Source organism: Clinocottus analis, unplaced genomic scaffold (assembly GCF_023055335.1).
Source record: "Clinocottus analis isolate CAN_PGR_092001 unplaced genomic scaffold, fCliAna1.0.p SCAF_2, whole genome shotgun sequence".
Classification (NCBI taxonomy): Eukaryota; Metazoa; Chordata; class Actinopteri; order Perciformes; family Cottidae; genus Clinocottus; species Clinocottus analis.
The window spans coordinates 24218341-24238518 of record NW_027175931.1 but is presented as its reverse complement, the minus strand read 5'-3'; the positions used below and the strand labels follow the sequence as shown (position 1 = coordinate 24238518).

Here is a 20178-nt window from a genome sequence, read left to right as displayed (position 1 = left end):
TCACTTCTTTAAGTCTTTTTGAGCAGCTTTAACACAAATTTGTTGTTTTTGTTTACTCATTTGTTCATTCATGTTTTAGTCGCTGCTTTCCATTGATTCTTTAGATTTAACAACTCTCTACTGGAGATCAGATGGCAGACAGTGACCTCCTGGCTTATCCTGTGAAAGGACACATTACAGAGCGACAGAGAGGCAGAGGGACGGAAAAACAGGTCAGCCAGAATGAAAATGAGAAAGTGAGTGTGACCATAGGGGGGAAAAGGAGAGAGAGAGAGGAGATGGTGGCCGCCATGCTCTGACACCGACGAGCAGACAACCATCTGTCACAACATCGGACGGCTCATAATGGGCACATAAACATACGCGCGGACGAACCCACTCATGCACGGTTTAAGCTCTTTATCCTCTCTTGAAGAGACAATGTGTGTGTGTGAGACAAGCACCCTCTAAGCTCTGTGCAGAAAGAGACCAGCTTCACCAGTGGGACCAGTACAAAACCCTTTCTTTTTGTATTCACTATTAATATGAATGCATTTCCTACGTTGGGCAAAAAACAAATCTCTTGAAGTTGTTTTTTTCTTGACAACCTCCTCTCCAACCTAAACCTAATCACAACTCCTTTGCAGTCCACCAGGGAGTTTAGATAGAAAAAGGAGATGAAATTTAAGTGATTATGCGGAAAAACCTTCAGGATTTTTTGTTTTTACATATAAGCTCCATGGTTTTTGGCTTTGGTGCAGATATGTTGCATTAGAGGACAGAATAAAAAAAAAAGAAAGAAAGAATGACGTCACTAACAGCGATGCTCACCTGTTCTCCTTGCCATTTTGTAGCAGTGACTGTCTGTCGGTGCTGGACCGGTCTGTACACACATACGTGTTCCTTCGAGTCATGGCACTGGCAGGGATGTTATTCTGGACAGATAATCAGAAACGCACAGAAATCACTTGCATTTACTGAAATGAATGATGTTCTTGAACGATGAAGTGCTTTTCAACGCGAAGCTTTAGAAGTGAAAGACGTGTTTTGAGCCTTTACTATTTGAAAAGCTCGATTTGGGTGAAACCAGCCTGTCTGGGTGCTACAAGCCGGTTGACAGAAAAGTAAAGCCTTCTTCCGCTTGATTGTCTGACCTCAGACTGTAACGAGTTCGGCCTGATTGTCCCAGCACAGAACATTAAAGAGTTAATCTCAGGAGTTAATCATCTCTTCACATTCCCTAAACTCCCGCTCGCTCATGCTAATCTCACGGAGCAAACATAATCACCCCCCCCCCACCCCGCTGGGCGAATCCACAGTTTGGGATTCATCTCTGCAAGTAAAGTGCTTCACTGTTCAACTCTCTAATCTGCAGAGGACGTTAATGTTTGCCGTCTCTGCAATATCTGTGTCAGTGTAGTGTAATCTGAGGTAATGGGATTAGAGGAGATTGAGGACTCTGCCATCTGCACCTGTTCTATAGGTGACCGCTCTTGGAGTCCAAATAGTTTTTTCATGTCGCTCAAAATGTCCTCTCGGCCTTACCGGGGTCGCGTTGGCTTCCTTGCGCCGGTCGGGTATCTCTGCCTTGTTCGGGTTGTGGGCGGAGCTAACCATGGGACTGGAGGGCGTCGGGATGCTGCGGGAGCCAACGGTGCTGGTGCTTGGCTTGCGGCTCGACAGCCGCTCCTCCTTAAGCCCCGCCCCTTCGCCTACGCCACTGGGGCTGCGCTTGGGTTGCGTGGACCCCGGAACAGCCGGACCACCTGAGGGATGGGAACCAAGAGATCTGGGTAAGAGCGATTTCCGTCACTCATTTTAGAACGGACAAAGCCAACTCTTATTCATCACTACGTCATTACGGCTTACAGAAGTCGGAGTGTCGTCTCTGGCGGTGGTAGGTGGAGGCGCTGCGCTGTGCCTTGTGGCCAGTGGAGGAAGAAGGCGTGGCGGAGGAGGAAGCGGTGTGTTTGCTGGTTCCGTTGGTGAGGGTGCCGGCACCGGCTCGGATGCGAGCCAGACTCAGACTGCTGCCCGTCCGAGACTCGCTGCCTTCCGTCTGAGAGGGAAATATTCACACGTTCAAAAGGACTCGAGTCAGGCATTGATTTGGTTGTGTAATGACACAGAAGGCAGAGGAAGCTACAAACAAACAAACCAGCCGAGTCGACGCGCTCACCTCGTTCTTGCGCCCCAGCAGCAGGTATGTGGCGGTGACCTCGTTGTACTTCTGACTGGACAACGAGTCTCTGATCTCATCTCTGGTGAAGCCCATTCCAACCATCACATCTGGAAAAGAGAAGAAACTGAGATACCAAAACTCTGACACGTTGCAATAGAATCACACCGTGTGATGTCCAATCCATATGCAGGACCTGAACACGGCTGCACCGTGCAGGTCAGCTTGAATGGTGACTAAAAGATTCAGCTATTTTATCAGATGCAACTTTCAAACGGAGGCTTCATCCAGACGTTCCCATCGCAACAGTTTTAAATAAATGAAAAGTAAAAGGTCTCTGTTTCTCACCGATGCGGCTGGCATTGTTTAAGTCCTCGACAGGCTCCGTGTGCGGCTTCAGATCCTCGCCGTCATAGCCGATATTGATCCACTTATCTTTCATTATTTGCTGGTGAGAGGGGAGAAGAGAAGAAGAACTCAATAATTAGACGCTAATGTGGTCAATTCAAGCCTCGTTGTACTCGCTGCGGCGTTTCCTCCTCACCTCCAGCGAGCAGCGCTTCGTAGGATTGAGGACCAGGAAGCGGCGCAGGATTCCCTCGCAGTCGGTAGACATGTAGAAGGGCACGCGGTATTTCCCCCTCAAAACACGCTCCCGCAGCTCCTGAACGCAACACACCACCGACACACAATAAATGTCTGCGACAGGGACACCGACAACTGATTATCCCAATACTGGTTTCAATCCCCTCCAGATGAATTGTTTAAATACATCTGAACAAAAGTTAATACAAAATTACCTTCTGGTTTAAATTTGCATGTTTGACTCACATGGGAAGTCTGCATCAAAATCTGCAACGAGCCGACTGAGTGTAGGCAGCATCTTTTATGTATTTGTGTTGCTAGTCGGCTTGTTAGCTCGCAGGAGTTTTAGCAAATAGAGAAATACCATGCTGTTTAATAGAAGCCATAACTCTTGTATCATTCATTCTATACGCTTGTGTCTGACCTTCAAAGGCAAGGTGCAGTAACAATGTTCTTATGGAGTATTATTTGTTTCCTAATAATTCCAATAATTAGTAGAGGAAAAGAACAAAAGACTAGACAAAGTTATAGTTCTTGTGTCTTGTTTGCACCCACCTTTAGGTTCTGTCCGTCAAAGGGCAAGGACCCGCTGACCAGTGTGTACAAGATGACGCCCAGGCTCCAGATGTCCACCTCCGGACCGTCGTACTTCTTTCCCTGGAAGAGCTCTGGCGCCGCGTAGGGCGGCGAGCCGCAGAAGGTGTCCAGTTTGCTGCCCGCAGTGAACTCGTTACTGAAGCCAAAGTCGGCTATTTTGATGTTTGCGTCGGCGTCTAGTAACAAGTTCTCCGCCTGCACGGAACAACATGGACAGTGAAACACAATAAATAAAAAAAACAGCGGAACTATGATCAGCTGGTGCTGAAAAACAGGAAATTATGCTTTTTCACTTTGGTGGCTGGCCTATAAGTCAGCCTGTAATTCCATCATTTTATCTCATTCATCATTAAAAGTGTAAAATCAAGTCATACGTGTCAATGATTTGACAGTTTGACTTCCACAGATGTTTGTTCCCGTTTCATTCTTTATCTTCTGATCGTGTGTAATCACCTTTAAGTCTCTGTGAACAATGTTCTTCAGGTGACAGTAGTGCACCGCCGAGACAATCTGAGGAGAGAGGGAACAACACCAAAGACCATAACTAGCATGTAGACGCAAGATAAACTGGGAGCTCCATTCACACAATCCCCACGCCCTCCTTTAACAACTACATGACTCAACGTGACAAAAACGAAGCGGATGGCTGGATTTCTTGCTGTGCGATCACACCTCCCTTTTGTTTTATGTGCTTCTGAACCACAGCGGAAGAATTCACTGCATTTCTGACGATGAGTCACTTGAGAGCTCCTGTAATGTTTGGTGAGCATCAGATGTCCTCTCCCATGTGTTTATGCTTAATTTTAAAATAAGATAAAATAAGATAATCCTTTATTAGTCTCTCAGTGGGGAAATTACAGGATTACAGCAGCATTGCTCACAAGTAAAAAAAAAAAGATAAAATAATATAAACAGTAGAACAGTAATAAAACATTTAAAAATGAAACAGTAAGAATATTAAATATACAGATGGAATAAAAAAAAAAAAAGTGTGTATAAAAGTATTGCACAATAAGAAAATGTGTCAAGGGACTGCAGATGTGAATAAGCTCTAGCTATACTACAGTGCATACATATACATACATATATATACACACATACATATATACATATATATACACACATACATATATACATATATATACACACATACATATATACACATATATACACACACATACATATATATACACACACACATACATATATATACACACACACATACATACACATATATATACACACACACATACATACACATATATATACACACACACATACATACACATATATATACACACACATACATACACATATATATACACACACATACATACACATATATATACACACACATACATACACATATATATACACACACATACATACACATATATATACACACACATACATATACATACATATATACACATATATATACACACATACATATATATACACACATACATATATATACACACATACATATATATACACATATATATATGTATGTATATATATACACATATACATACATATACATACATATACATACACACACACACACACACACACACACCAGCTGTCTGTCAGATGTCAACATTTGCCTGTGGACATGACAGAGGGACAAAGACGGGGAGATGAGGTGTGAGGTTCACTGACCTGTCTGAACTTGGCTCTGGCCTCTTTCTCCTTCATTCTGCCGTGAGCCACGAGGTAGTCGAACACTTCGCCTGGAAAGGGGGGAGAACAAACAGCATGCTGTAGTTGTCTAAAGGCAGGATTGGTAATCTTCTTTAAACAATAAATGGATCCACTGGAATGTGCGGCTATCGCAGTGACTGAAACAAGCCCGTCTAATCATTTCATTCGATCCGGACGTAATGATATTTTTTGGGGGGTGTGGCTTTGGAGGGAGACCTGAAGGGACAGGCTGTCAATGTTGCCGACATGGCGATGTTCTTGTTAGAGTCAGCAAGTTTTGAGACAAGTGCTGCGAGCTACTTTCATTGTAAAAGGGTTTTAACACGAGGCTAGATAAAAAAAAATCAAGATTACCTCAAGATTACCAACCCTGCCTTTAATAGGCACATACTCCAGCAACCTTTGTAGATGACTAGAAACTGTCACCAACAGCGAGCGTGTGCATATTTATAAAAACAGTTTGGGTGCTAATTCCTTCTGCTTACATCGACGCTCAGCACTGCAAATCCTAACACTTGCAGGAGATTCATGCAAATTCAGAAGCCCTCAGAGTGCGTTTACGCTTGTTCGGCCGTTATGCAATCTCTAACAGTTAGGTCTGTTTCACACTCGCACAAATACGCTTCGCAGCATCACGAGAACAAATGTGCCGATAACATAACGGGTTGAAACCTGATAGAAGTGTCCCAACTAAAAATACATGCTTTTGTGTGTGTGTGTGTGTGTGTGTGTGTGTGTTCAAGCGTGGGAGGAAGATAACGACTATCCGTCCAGTAAGCCTCCTGGTTTGTTAACTTGGTTTTTCAGCTTATTTAAATGTCCAGTCAAATGGAATATAGGGAAAAGCTTTTCTTGTGTGCGTGTGCACTCCAGCCGAACGCTTGACCCGACATATCCTCAGCGGTATAACGGGCCGCATGTCGGTTGGCGAGCGGCTGCTGCTGCTGCCTCCTTATTCGGTATTGGAAGCAAGAGATCACACGACGTAAAGTGAGCAGCGGTGAGAGATTAAGAGATCGGGAGGAAAAACAGAGAAGCCGCAAAAAAAGAGACGAGAGTGCATGAGAAGCAGCCGAGCAAGACTAAGAGACTAGCACAATAAAAGAGACTTTTGGGACTGGACCCGATCGCTTGAACCCGGTTGCGCTGCACCGCTCGGCCACAGCGATCAATCTAATTGGCCGTCACTCACCTCCGCTGGCGTACTCCATGATCAGGTACAGAGTCTTCTCGGTCTCAATCACCTCAAACAGCTGCACTGTAACACACACAGAGAGAATGGAAAGGCGTTAACACAAAGGCCAGCGGACACACACACACACACACACACACACATTATAGAGCATGTGACTCACCTATGTTGGGATGGTTGAGCGTTTTCATGATGCGTACCTCTCGAAACAGCTGAAAAAAAGATATGTGAAATTGTTAGGCCCCATCATTCTTGTCAAGTGTCATTTAAAGGAATACACAAAGGTCTTTAGAGAATATTTTACAGATACATTATGTGAAATATTCAAAAAGAACACAATAAATATATATCAAGGATAATGACAAATTGCTATATAGCTTGAACTGAAAGTTGTAACTACTGTTAGGCTCTTTACAAAATATGAATAATCAACGTGGGGGATTTTTCCAAACTAACTGCACACGTGTCCACGAGCTTTCAGCTGCTGCGAAGAAGTATTACACAAATGCAATCGAGCCATTCATCCATCATTGGTTGCTTAGGGTTTGGTTATTAGTGTCCAGGCAAGAGCAGAGTGCATTAGGACCATTTCTGTATCAGCCAGTAAATGAGGCAAATGACCAATGTGCAGGAGACGAGGGGGCGTAGAGGAGACTGGTAAACCATATTAAACACGGATGTGTTTTATGTGCATTTGGTTTTGTACTCGTAGCTCATTTATTGCTCTGTAAACCCCTCAGCAAACTTGCCTCGTTTAAAATTCCCAAAGAATAAATAACACGAGAGTATAAAAAAAAAGAAAAAACATTGAAAAAAACCCGGACAGAGACAAACATGAGAGACGAGGACAAACACAAAAGCAGGAATGCACTGATGCCTCCATGTTTGAGCTGACACTCGGCTGCCCTGGGAGACACACTGCTCACCCTCCACCGGTATTAAGAACATGAAACCAGACACAATCCCCCATCTTTCATGTTTCATGTACGACAGTAGAATCTTACAACCAGCTCACGGTGCTCCTGAGATAAAATACATAATTAGAGTTCTTTGTTCTGTGAGCATAAAGGGATAGTTTGAGTGCTTTTGAAGCGGGGTCGCATGAGGTACTGATCCAGAGTCAGACAAATGTGATTAAACAGGCTTTCGGTGCTTTTCCCGCCAGGCTGAATGCACAAAGCCTCCGATAGAGGAGCTCAACAGCAGCTGTGTTACCTCACACCGCATAGCCGCCATGTGTGGAGCGCTGGAGCGATGAACCAGGTTTCCTCCGTCTGCTGAGACTTACATGTGGAAAGTAGGACAGACGGCCGCACCACACATTTAACTGGAACAACGCGAGATGAAACCTTTCTTCATCCTCGTCGGACCAAGAGCTCACATTCATACTGAACCCGTCTCATTTCAGACGTGTGGCAGACGCCGAGTGTGACAGGGCGAAGATCCTCAGTGAGAAAACCTCTTTCTGCTTTTGTGTGCAAATACCCACAGAGCCGTAAAGAGGCCGGCTCGCAAATCAGCGTAAAAAGAAAGAAACTTCAATTAAGACGCAGTCGCCAAAAAATCCTCCGACAAGTCTCCAAACAAATTGACATATGGCACATATATTAATCGGGAATAAAGGACGTTTGAAACATTTTAAACAGAATGTGCTGTTTTCGTGATGTCACATCAACAAATACTGTTGCGAAATGTGTTATTTTAAATCAATACACTTGATTTTATCTTAACTTTTTAATGTATTATTGTTCATGAATGGTTAACATTCTCCTCTTTATATCCTAGTGAACTAAAAGTGTTTTGGACCGTTGGTCGGACAAAAACAAGACCACATAATGGCCCCTGGGAAAATAATTATTGATTATGAGAATAATGGTTGGCTGCAGCTATATACTGATCTCTATTAACTCCTCACATAAAAAAGTAGACACAGCCGCAGGTTTTTTTTATTTTTATTTACCAGGGCTGTGTTTTTGTACGAGTATCATTACCACATGAGAACATACGGCGAACGCTTCGACTCGTCTGTCAGATGTTCTCCTCGGTGCTCTTAAAATGGGACTCTACGGCGTCATAAACACACACACACACGGGTCCACTGGGAGTGTGTGTAATTGAATTAAGTGCATCAGTAGTTCATCTGAGCTGTAAGAAGAATTATCGGCTCAGCCTCTCCTCTCACCCTCCTGTACACTCGTTTACCTCTCTCTCTCTCCTAGACTCACATTAACCTCTCGCCCTCCCACATTTTCACTTCTTTCTCTACTCGGTCCACTAACAGCAACTGAATCTGTGGCCAGCTGGTGATTGTTTCCAAAACATATAGCTGAAAAAGAAAAGCTGAAGTAGCGTGGGTTTCCAAGAGCGTCGTGTCCAGCTCTGCAGGCAGCTTCTCCCAGCTGGGATCCTCCTCCAGTGTTCATCTTTCAGGAGGTTTTTGCAGGGTGCAGAATTACCCAGAAGCCTCTTCCTCTCCACAGCAAAACAATCCCACTGCTTTAAACCAGACAACTACAATAGAGCGGGACTTGATTTAAATTAGACTTCCCGATGTTGAACAATATCTGGGAACATCTGAGATGTGGAACAACATTAGTAACATGTTGGACTTTTAAAAAGGAGCATGAACCTGAGCAGCCTCCGTGTTGAGCCACAGGTATTGATTGATCAGCTGGACCCGTCCTCAGCTCGTACCGCGTCATGCTGCAATAACGTCTATCAGACTTTTAAGGACAAAAAAAAAAAAAATACATCTTCACAAATGTCAGATGTTTTCCCTCCCATTGCGTCCGAGTGCAGCATTTGTTCGCTGATCCAGCAGAACGGCGACGCTCCGGCCTCATTATGTTCACCCTCGCCTGTGCCGGTTATCTCCCATGGCGATGGGCCCCCGCGTCACAGTTGCCATGCCAACCCAGGAAATAATCCCTGGGCCCGGATCCCCGTGACTTCCCAAGGGATTGTGGGAAGTCACAGGACGCCGAGCACACGGAGGGGGACCTCCTGACACATGGAGTCCTCGCACCGCGACATGAGGAGCTTTAAAAAGGGGGAAAGAAATTATGGCTTCAGTCGACCTCCACATAAAAAAAAGGTGGAGAGTTTTCCCTTTAATTCGATTGTGAGATTAAAACTATTACCTTTCAGGCAAGATTAATCAACCTCGGAGCATTTACATCCCCATCTCTCTTTGCCAGGAATATTATTACTCAACTGCCAAGTCGGAGCTCTCACTGCTCACGAAAAGCAACTTAATGACCGACTTTCTCTCCTTTCTCACTGAGTTCTGCCGCGTGGGTTTGATTCATGTGTCTGGTCTGCCAGTCTGTCCAACCTTTGACCTTTTCATCCAGACTGTGTATTCATATCTTTTCTTCAAGGGGGGGGGGAGACACAGACGCAGAGAGAGAGACAGAAAGAGAGAGAGAGAGGAAAACAGCAATGTTGAAATGAGGAATTGATATTACTTGTTGAGCTGAAACATGACAACAGTCATCACATCTCTACCGCACGGCAAAACACTGCAGCACTCTACTCGGCCTGTGAAACACACTTCCTCTTATCAGAAAAATACTGTGTGGTGTGTGTGTGTGTGTGTGGGATTGAAAGACAAAGAACAAAATGTGAGGGACGAATGACCACACAGGCCTCTCTACTCTCTACTCACACTGCAGAGTACCTACTGCGAATAACAGTTTGTGAACTGATGAGACGTTCATTACAGACTGCGGTTGAGATGAAACACTTTGCACCACTTCAGTCAGTTTATGGCAACTAATTACTGCAAAGCCAGAAGTATATAGTCTGAGTTAGGGAGTCGTGTCCCACTATTTACTGAAGCCCCACTTCCTTTTTCTCAATAGCAATAACAACCCATTTAGGTCACATTTTCAGTGTCAACGCCGACATTCAACAAGTAAAAATAAAGCATTTGTAAAATACTTGACACCATAGACTGGAAACAGGAAGTTGATGTAGTTGTTGTGGCATCATTGGCTTTAAAGCTTTGAGTTTAGCATGTTGGACGGTTGTCATCTTTGATTTTGGCAGCCGCCATATTGGTTTTCTGCAACCAGTGAACGGACTGCGGGGGAGAGACGCCGTGCACGGCTCTGATAGCGACCTGTCAATCACAAGCTAGCCCAGCTGAAAAGCACACTAAAAGTCTCTGATTGGACCATCATTTACTAGAGGAACATCACACAGTATTGAAGAAGACTTGAAAATAGAGATTGAGACCATAAACACATGTTTACTGAGGGAATAAATTATAAATCATTTTCTCATAGACTTCTTCACAATCTTTTGTGTGGTGCGGTCAAACATTGGCACTGTAGCTGCTGAGTGTTGTTCTGGTAGGATTAAACAGGTAATGTTAGCCTAAAGACCAAAATAACACCAGTGGATTAAGGGGCTTCGTGGGAGTTACAGAGGCTTCATGTATAAGTTAAAAATACAACGCCACAGGGCGGCTATGTACCGACATGGAGACGGTCGGTTTGGACTGTGTTTTCTTCTTATGCCGGTAGAGATTGTTGACATTGAAGACTTTGCTTTTCCAAATATCTGTAGTAATCCGCAAAATTACTTTTATTTGTGTAACTTAAATTTTATAAATGGAACAAATTCAGAACAAAAGATATTTTTAAACTATTAATAAATGCACGGCAGTAGTGTCATCGTAGTGAACTTTCCCAACAATACTTGATATATAAACTAGAGCACAAAAAGTTGGATAAAAGGAGGCGCTGTCCACAGGTGAAAAAACAATACTCCAACATTTTTAGAATGAGTCACAATAAGCACACTTGGACACACAGAAGTGCATAAATATAGTGAGGTTGTAGGAGGAAATGATTTTCCATATTAATACCTGATCGTAAAATCTAGCCAGACAAACACACAGGAAATCGAACGGATAAAATAATCCACTTCTGCTGGAGACGTTTCAGACGTGTGTGTTTAAACAATGAGCTTCTTCTGCACGTCGATGCCTCTCTCGCGGGGTAAAAGCCAAACGGCAGATGAACCAAACCGTCGGCGCTCAGCCGAACGCGTCGGGGCTCTCTAATGAGTAACATCACTCAGGGATCTGCCTCGCGCTTTTTTCTAGTCGCTGGGAAACATCTGAATAGACTTTGCTTCTCCCTTTGTTGCCTGTTGCTGGGAAAGCTGCCCTCCTACATCATCCCAATGAAAACGCCCGCGATAAGAACACCTCCTGCCCTCCACCTCCCTCGTAATGCACCGCGGTCATTGGAGCCGTCGATCCAGAGGAGCTGAATCATTGATGAGGAGGCGTTGGAGTTTAATTCAAGGCCCGTTTGACCCAGATCGTACCGAGCCTGACTAGGCTTGATTAAATAAGGAGAGTTAAATATAGTTTTACAGCTGTTGGAAGAGTGAAAGATCAAGGCAGCCCGTCGTGCTGCGCTTCTCTTCTTCTGCAAATCTATTTTTTGTTGCTTTGAAGACGCGCTGGTGGGAAAGCCTTCTGCTCCCGCTATGTCCGCCCCGTTGTTCCTTTATCTTCTAATTACTCCCTTTTGCACGCAGGCACAACAACAACATGCAACGCATACGCCGACAACAACAATGGGATCGTAGCGCAGACGCCCACACGGGGGACAACGCGCCGCACACAAAAGCAACGCAGATAATGGCATTACACGTGCACACAAAGGCAGAGCGGAGACCGTGTCGGGCCGGCAGTTTTATCTGCCGGTTATCATGCACATAAGCACACAACACACACACACACACACACACACACACACACACTGTCTGTGTCTCATCTTTCTCAGGGTCCCTGCTCCTGTTCCAAGGTCTCAATCACACCGAGCTGCTCCTTCCCCCCGGCCACCTTTTTTGTTTGCCTGTCTGGAATTCGGCTCCTGGGCGAGGGGGCCGTGGCGAGGGGGCCGTGGCGAGGGGGAAAACCACCTCACAGCATTACTTTGTGGCTCAGTCGCCAACCTGCATGCAACACACACACTTCACGTTTGTACACGACAAACGAGCCGCCCGCAATTTTTTCCTGTTCTCAAAGTGGGACCGCTGGGCCACCGCACCGTCCGGCAGGTCATCCAGCTCGGGTTCGGACACGTCAAACAGCCTATTGCAGCCGGCTGAAGCAGCAGTGGCTGTTCTCTAGAAACTCTCTCTTTTCCTCACACATCGTGTGAGGAGGCAAACTGCAGCGCTGCAGACGATGGAGTGTACAGCTGTGGTTACAGAAGAGCGACTAGTGCAACACAACGCCTGAGGAATAAATCTACAATCCAGACAGAAGATAGACCGAGGCGTAACAGAGTGTAAAGAACCAGAGACCGAGAGGGAGAATTGGAGCCACTGTGCGCCTCTATTCTCAAACCAACTGTAAATATTACTACTTTTAATTATTAATGTTGTGAAAATGATAATTATGGATAATTCCATGGAGGTACACAGGAGCAAATAAGCCTCAGTTGAAAGACAAAAGGTCTAAATGATGTTGGACAAATGCACGTCCTTATCCGAAGCCTCACGTGTGAATAAGTGATCCAGAGTGATTCAGTGGGTGAAGGCCACCGTCATTTAATCAGCAAATACGTGAAGTCAATCTATTGCATAACGCAGTCATAAAAACAGCTCAAAGGGAGGAGAAATCGCATGTTTTAGCTTATTTAGTGGACACTAGAGAATTAACTGGCAGCCGTTTTGCGTTCCAATTTATTATTGTAGTTAATATGGAGAATAATTGGCAAACATCTACTGTTCCAGCTTATAACATCAAAGCATTTGTTGGTTTTCCTCGGACATATATCTGATTAAAGACTAATATTTTGGTGTTCGGAACTGTTTGCCATGAAAAAAACACGCCATTAAAATACTTTTTACACATAAAACAAGTACACAGATTTTCTACCAGTTGTTTTTTTCAGACACATCAATGCATTGAGTGATCAAAAAATCAGAGGGAAGCGTGTAATACTATTGAACATGATTGATTATAGAGAAAGCAGGGTGTGCAGTGAGGGACGGACAAAGGGACAGTGTCACCTGGCAGCATGTCCTACACGGACGACCATAATGCTGACAGGACGCGACCGGCAGCGCTATGCAGCACTGGACCACTACCACGCTGCTGCAGCGCGCACGCACACACACACACGCACGCACACACACACACACACACGCACTTTTCCAAGAGTCAATAGTTTATAATATAACCCGGACATCATGTCAACTGTCCAGTGAAATGTGTTTTTGTAGAACGTAACTGCTGATCTTCATAAAACATGAAGATGAAGTCAGCCAAAAAAAAAGGAGTTTTATGATTTAAAGAGTTAAAGTGGATTTCTGAGATTAAAAATGTATAAACTTCAGTTTATAGCAGTTTAAACTGACAGCCTTTTGGGACTGAACCCTTCAATTAGTTTCCTAAACAGTCCGTACTGGGTTGTAATGTGTTACACTGCGGTGACCTAAAAGCTTTAGATTTCACGAGGGGATACCATCTGGACTTTTTTTTTTTTTTTTACAGCTGGCACTAAAATTGTCAGTCACTTCCTGATCTTCCTGTGTTCTGGTTATTCTAGTTTGCTTCTGAAGTGAAGTATGTTTTGGAGGTGGACTCAGACTCAACGAGGCTGGTTTGAATTCCAGTGTGGGACTGTCTGGTGGTAAAAAAAATTAAAAAGAATCTCCCTCTTTAGCTAAATTAAGTATTTTTTAAAACCGATTTTGACATGTTTATGTGTAACTACTAAAGTAACTAATGGGAACAAAAGTTTTTTTAAGTTTACTTTGCATACGGTGACCACTAAACGGGGACATCGTCAATGTCGAGTGATAGGCTCAATAAGTAAACAAATAAATAAATAAATGTGTGTGTGAACTACAGGTTCGACAGGCCCGAAAGAACTGTGGGTTTAGTAAAAGACCTAACGCAGAGAACTATAAATAAATGGGTCGTTGACAGCAGAATGAGATCTTTAGAGATCTTTAGCTGCATGGTAATGATTGTTCCAACAAATCATGTTGTCTTTTTTTCTTTAATTTTTCCATTTAGCACTGAAGTGAACGGTCAGAGCATCAGAGTGCTATCTAGGCCAGGTGGACAACTATCGCACAGAGCCACACACCATCAATAACCCAACTCTGTGTCATCAATAGAGTCAGAGCCTCGGTCCGGACCAGTTAGCTAACCAGCAGAGTGTCCATCAATAGGCCGGCTTTGTGCGTCAGCATCGATCTCTGTGATCCAACAGAGCGTATGTGTCGCAGTGACGCTGCTGATAAAGAAGACTCACAAGCAGACAAGGTCACAGTTTGGTCAGCCGCTGAACAAAGAGTGACCTGTACGAGCTGCGAGAACACAAACTACAGGTTTAAACCCTCTTGAAATGACAAAGAGCAAAGACGACAAAGAGAAGAAAAAAACAAACAAAAAGCATTTAGCACATTAAAAGGTCCTAAAAGGGTTCAAATTGAAACTCAATTAAACTAATTAGTCGTTGGAGTCAGTCTAAAGCAAAAAGAAGTCCATCGCGTGGACGTTTGTGCCCGAGTTTGAAGAAGGTTCCTCCGCATTCGCTGTCATGGACAACCCGAAACAAATAAAAATCAGTAGAGTTTAATCAATAATGGAAATTGAAGTTCGGTCAGCTGCAACTCAACATGGACGGATATGTAAATGTCATGCTACTTTAATACTGAGCAACGTAACTGCAAATCACAATAGTAGATCCATGATCATCATGGTGGAAAACTCTAAGTGAAGGATGCAAGGTTTACTCATTCCTGCGACTGTCAGAGAGCTCAACCCGCTCTGACAGCAAGAAGAGAACATTTTATTAAGCAAGATGAGGAAAAAACAATTTAAACACACACACACACCTTAATCTCATTAGAGCCATCAGTGCAACACGTGTAGTTAATACATGACCATAAACAAGCAGACAGTCTATAACTTAATGACCTCATCGGTTCCAGTGGACTGTAACTTGGTTACTTAACCTGTAACCACTGAACTCAACAGGCCTCTATTTTTTTAGGACAGGTGGGAAATATTATCAAATAGTCATGCTGGTTAAAATACACTATTACTTAGACAAACTCGGCCATCGAGTAACACATCAATTAGGTCTTATTCACTTGATCCAGCACCTGGTGCAGCAACACAACTGATCGCTTTATGACCGTTCTGTTCGACCGGAGAGGAAAGAAATAGCAAAAACTAAAGAAAGGCGGGCGACACTTTTACTTTGAAGCCAGCAAGGTAACGAAAAACAAGCATCTCCAACGTGTCGGTGGAGGAAGAAAGATAAACTACTTTTTATGTCAGTCAAAGGCGCGGCTTGGTTCAGGAGCATTTAACTCCACGTGACAACGCTCATGACTTTGGTTCAAATGCATGAAACATACCCGAGGTCGGCAAACATTCTGACTTCACAATCATTTTTTTTTAATAGGGAGTTACCACTTTTTTTTCTGAATGAATTATATTTGTTTTTTTTAATTAACAATTAAATCTTGGAGAACCGGTTGAACAATGTGCAACATGTCCTTATTGACAAAAGGTGACCCGGTGTTTAATTGAGACCTGCGATTATTTGTCAAAAAGCGTGTGGCTACACCCGGTGAGCTCCACAAAAGCTCCTGAACTGACGCAGAGTTTCTCCTGCTCTTGACCTGCAGTTGCTTCCCCCGACACGAAGTTCCACACGACAACCCAAAAGGTCAAAGTTCAGATGACTGCTGCACGCAAGGATCAACCGGGAGTTGCGGCCCGATGTAAAACAACAACATGCAGAGAGCCGCTGAGCTGCTAGCGGCGCAACACAAACAAACTCACAAAAGGACACGCGACTGACTGACTTATGTTACATGGCACATAAACGGTAAAGAATATATTTAACGATCTGCTCAAAAGGGATCCACAGAGTTTGATGTACACAGCCCTGTGTGTGTGTGTGTGTGTGTGTGTGTGTGTGTGTGTGTGTGTGTGTGTGTGTGTGTGTGTGTGTGTGTGTGTGTGTGTGTGTGTGTGTGTGTGTGTGTGTGTGTGTGTGTGTAATGGTCCTGTGATGGCTGCATGAACTCCTCTACGCGTTCCGTCTTCACACACAAACATCCGCATGCGTGCGCGTCACTCACCTTCTGCAGGCTGGTTGGGTTGAGTTGCGTTTTATCGATGATCTTTATTGCAACCTGCGAACGAAACGACAGAAAATGAGATGAACACAAACCACACGGGAAACACTTCCACAATCAAGAAAGCATCTCATTTCTTGCGACAAACCCGGCCGAAGTCAATCGCAAAACAAAAACGTAATTTCATGAAGTGGTTTTAATTCACGGTGCTGGAAGCATTTCTCTCTTCAAAAGGATGACATTTTTCTTTCATTTACTGTGTGTTAAAGCAACTCAAATTAATCTCCTCAATTATTTACAATTTTTGAATGGTCAAAAAATAACTTTAAGCTGGCTTTAAACGCTTTATTTATCAAATTAGTTGCTGTTTGCTTCAGTTACAAGTTTATTAACCCTGAATTAATTTGATTTGCAAATGCCCTGAACAATGTGCTCGGCACAAGAGCATCTGGAATTCAAAACGCAGGAAAACAGAAGCTAAAATCCACTAAACAAACCGACACAGCTCGATAAGAGGCTTAACAACGTGTGGTGGCCCGGTCAGCGTCCAACTGACGCTGTAAACAACCAAATATATGACTGTCATTCTTTTATATGGGAGGAAAACAACAGCTCTCACATGATCGAGTTTCTGCTGAGACGGATCACCTCAGCGAATGTAGGTCAGAGTTTTTATGAGGAGAAAGACTCGGAGTGTTGAAACACGTTGCGGTGCTGTGAGACGAGATAGTTTTGTCTGGCTGCGTCGTGAAAGCTAACAGACGGGTGATCAGAACTCAGCAGACCGGACCTTTAAAAACTGTGTGGGCTGAGTCACAGGGTGCCGTTCCTTTGTGGCTGCCCAAACCTGTGAGTTCACCCAAGCTTTACGTCCTCAGCCCCATCGATGCCCAGCACCCCGGCTGTCCGCCCGCTCTGAAACGCACCTCTCTGCCGGTCAGGATGTGGCGCGCCAGCTTGACCTTGGCGAAGTTGCCCTTGCCGATGGTTTTGAGCAGCCGGTAGTTTCCAATGTGCGGCTGCTCGTCCGAGCACAAGGCGATGGAGTTGCGGCATCGGGCTCCGAGCGAGCGGCTCGACCAGCCGGTGCCCTTCTCCGAGCGGCTGGCCGACAGGGAGGTATGCTGAGGGGGAGAGAGAGAGAGAGAGAGAGAGAGAGAGAGAGGATGAGCCAGCAGTATAACTGAGACATTGGACATTTGCCGTTATTGTTCAATTCAAGACCCCAAATCTCAAGACTACCTAAAGAGTTAACATATATGAACAGATGAGTGAAGGAGAGGCAACACCCTCCATATAGCCATACAACAACAAAACGAGCAGCGGACACCATGTGACCTTGACTCTAGTCATGTGACTTCAGCCTGGTACCAGACACCCAGAGGTGGGAAAAGGAGAGCAACCTGTGGGTAAAGGGCACCTATGACTCTCATAAGAGGTCGCTGGTGTCTGCCGTGTCGGGACGGCGTGAGGTGACGGCAGCACATTGAGCTGCCCTGGACGCCTTGACGCACGGTGGCGGGGTCAAAACTTTGGAGCTAAGCGTAAAAAGCTGGTCCTCCTTTACAATCAGCAGCATATGAAAAATCAGAGAATCGACAGTCGGAGTGAGGAAAACTTTAACCATCTGCTACACCAACCCTAGTCCCCTTAAAAAGGAACTGGAGGAGAAAAACGCCAAAGAATTTGCAAAATTTTGAATTTGTTGAAATTCACCGAAACTACTTTCCTGCTAAATCTGCTTATGAAATAATATAAGTCATTGACTTTGCACCGAACATTTTAAATGTCACATGAATTACCTATATGTTAAATTAAATGAAAGCTCTGTGACATCTTGTTGATGTTATCGTTTTGTATTCTGCGGTCATGTGGCCACAAAACACACTTCCTGGAATGGTACCACGAAGATTATCATGAACTTTGAATAACAAATTAAAGTGCATCAACATGATTCGCCGATAAAGATTGCGCTTGCATTTCAATTCACAAAAGCAAGTTTCTATTAGAGCCCCAGAAAAGACATGAGTCCTGTACTATCTATCTATATTTCTATATCTATATATAAAATGCAGTTTCCTTCACCCCTTCACTCACACAGCTGCTCTGACCGGACCTGAACCCTTTGGGTTAACAAGGTTTCGCGGTCTCGCAGCATCAACATCAAGCGCTAACCTTCTATCTGCTCTCCTCTGAGCGGAAACAGAAACGAACGAGCTTGAACCTCTCATCCGTCAGTGGAGATGACGCGAGGAAAGAAGAGCAAGAAGAGAAATAGGAGGCTCGTTTTAAACATCCTCCTTTTTTCACAAGATGAATATGAGAAAGGATATGTCGTATATGTTCATGTCTTATGGGACGGACTGGTTTATTACCATTGGACCAAATTAACCAAAAATAATAAACGCTAAAGAGCAAGATAAAAAAAAACATCTGTTAAAGAGAGAAATCTGATCAAGAGACACAATTCGGATATTGACAAGAGACCGAGATGAAAACACGCTAAGACCACAAACGCAGAGTGCAGGACATGGACAGTTTTTGTGGTATTATTCAGACCATGACGGTTTTGCAAAAACTTTATTTAAAAAGTATAACGCCTTGCTTACTGAGCTGTAATATACAGTATCTCATCCCTTTATCATGATACGTGTGGTGAAAATTGGATATTCCTCTCTGGGTCTTAAACGCATCATCCCGCCTCACTAGAGCCCCGAGAGAAACTCATGACAAGCCTTTGGCACAATGCCTTTCTATTTCCACACTATGAGAACTACACTCTCACACTCACTCACTCACATACACACAAACCGCATCACCTTGAAATGCACCCAATGTGGTAAACACAGCGGTGAGATCACAGGATCAAATGATTTCCCAGCACACGCACACACATGGGAAAGTGCACCGGCTGAGACCTTTAACACCAATAACACTGCAAAATGCAACGTGTCATTGAAGCTACATCCAGAAAATAAAAAAGGAAACCATTTGTACTAAACTCATGTGTGTATCTGTCGTAGCTTATATCAAGGCTTCAAGTGTTTGAGGGATTACTGAGATACTATGAAACTAATCATAGTATTACAGCCAGATGATTTATTCACCCCTTCTTCATCCCATCCCCCCCAGACACATTCATTTGCCTCCCTTCCCTCTATTCTCCTCTCCGCCACCAGAACCCACCCTCTCTTTTGTCTCCCTCCTCTATCTTCATTTTCGGGGCGACCTCACACTAGTTTGAGGTTTTGTGGGCGCCCTCCATCGCCCATCCCCCAACCCTCGTACCCCCCCGACGAGCGCGGCCCATCGATCCCCTCCTGATGTTTGATTACCACGTGGTTTCATTCAGAAAGGAAGCCTCTGTGTGTGGGGTGAGGTCTGGAGGGCCAGCAGGGGTATTTTGGATGGGGGAGCGGAGGGGATGAAAGCTCTCCACATCATTACACATGTAGGGTGACATCAGATATAGAACATGGATGGAGGAACTGTCAGCAACAATGGAAAAAAAAAGTAGAATGAATTAATAAATCCAGTTTTGGGCCAAACCATCTGCATCCCGTCACATGCCGTCGTAAAAATGGCTTCCAGCATTGACTAAACAAAGTCAGTAGGCAGTCCGCTCTTTTAAATTCTTGTGTGGTCTGATATGAATGAAAGTGTCGAGAATAGCAGCATAAACATGCGAGGATGTCTTTGACGTGAAACAGAAAATGTGCAGCTGAGTTATATTGCATTAAAGCGAAAGAGGTGTCTGTTATTTAGTCTACCCTCTTATGTCGAAATACCAAGAAACTATTCCACT

The 20178-nt window shown here is 44.2% G+C and overlaps 1 protein-coding gene across 6 annotated transcripts in view; it reads right to left on the bottom strand.

Annotated features, from left to right (window-relative positions):
• Positions 1 to 20178, bottom strand: part of mark4b (MAP/microtubule affinity-regulating kinase 4b) — a 45416-nt gene that overhangs the window by 15540 nt on the left and 9698 nt on the right. For all 6 annotated transcript variants that reach the window (XM_068585033.1, XM_068585035.1, XM_068585038.1 and 3 more), the window contains 13 exons: positions 17300 to 17497; positions 16377 to 16430; positions 6400 to 6448; positions 6237 to 6302; positions 5003 to 5073; positions 3794 to 3850; positions 3299 to 3535; positions 2703 to 2822; positions 2507 to 2606; positions 2159 to 2268; positions 1849 to 2038; positions 1525 to 1745; positions 811 to 914 (listed from right to left, as the gene is read on the bottom strand). In XM_068585033.1, coding sequence (XP_068441134.1) covers positions 811 to 914; positions 1525 to 1745; positions 1849 to 2038; positions 2159 to 2268; positions 2507 to 2606; positions 2703 to 2822; positions 3299 to 3535; positions 3794 to 3850; positions 5003 to 5073; positions 6237 to 6302; positions 6400 to 6448; positions 16377 to 16430; positions 17300 to 17497 — 1577 coding nt within the window. The remainder of the gene's footprint in view (positions 1 to 810; positions 915 to 1524; positions 1746 to 1848; positions 2039 to 2158; positions 2269 to 2506; positions 2607 to 2702; positions 2823 to 3298; positions 3536 to 3793; positions 3851 to 5002; positions 5074 to 6236; positions 6303 to 6399; positions 6449 to 16376; positions 16431 to 17299; positions 17498 to 20178) is intronic.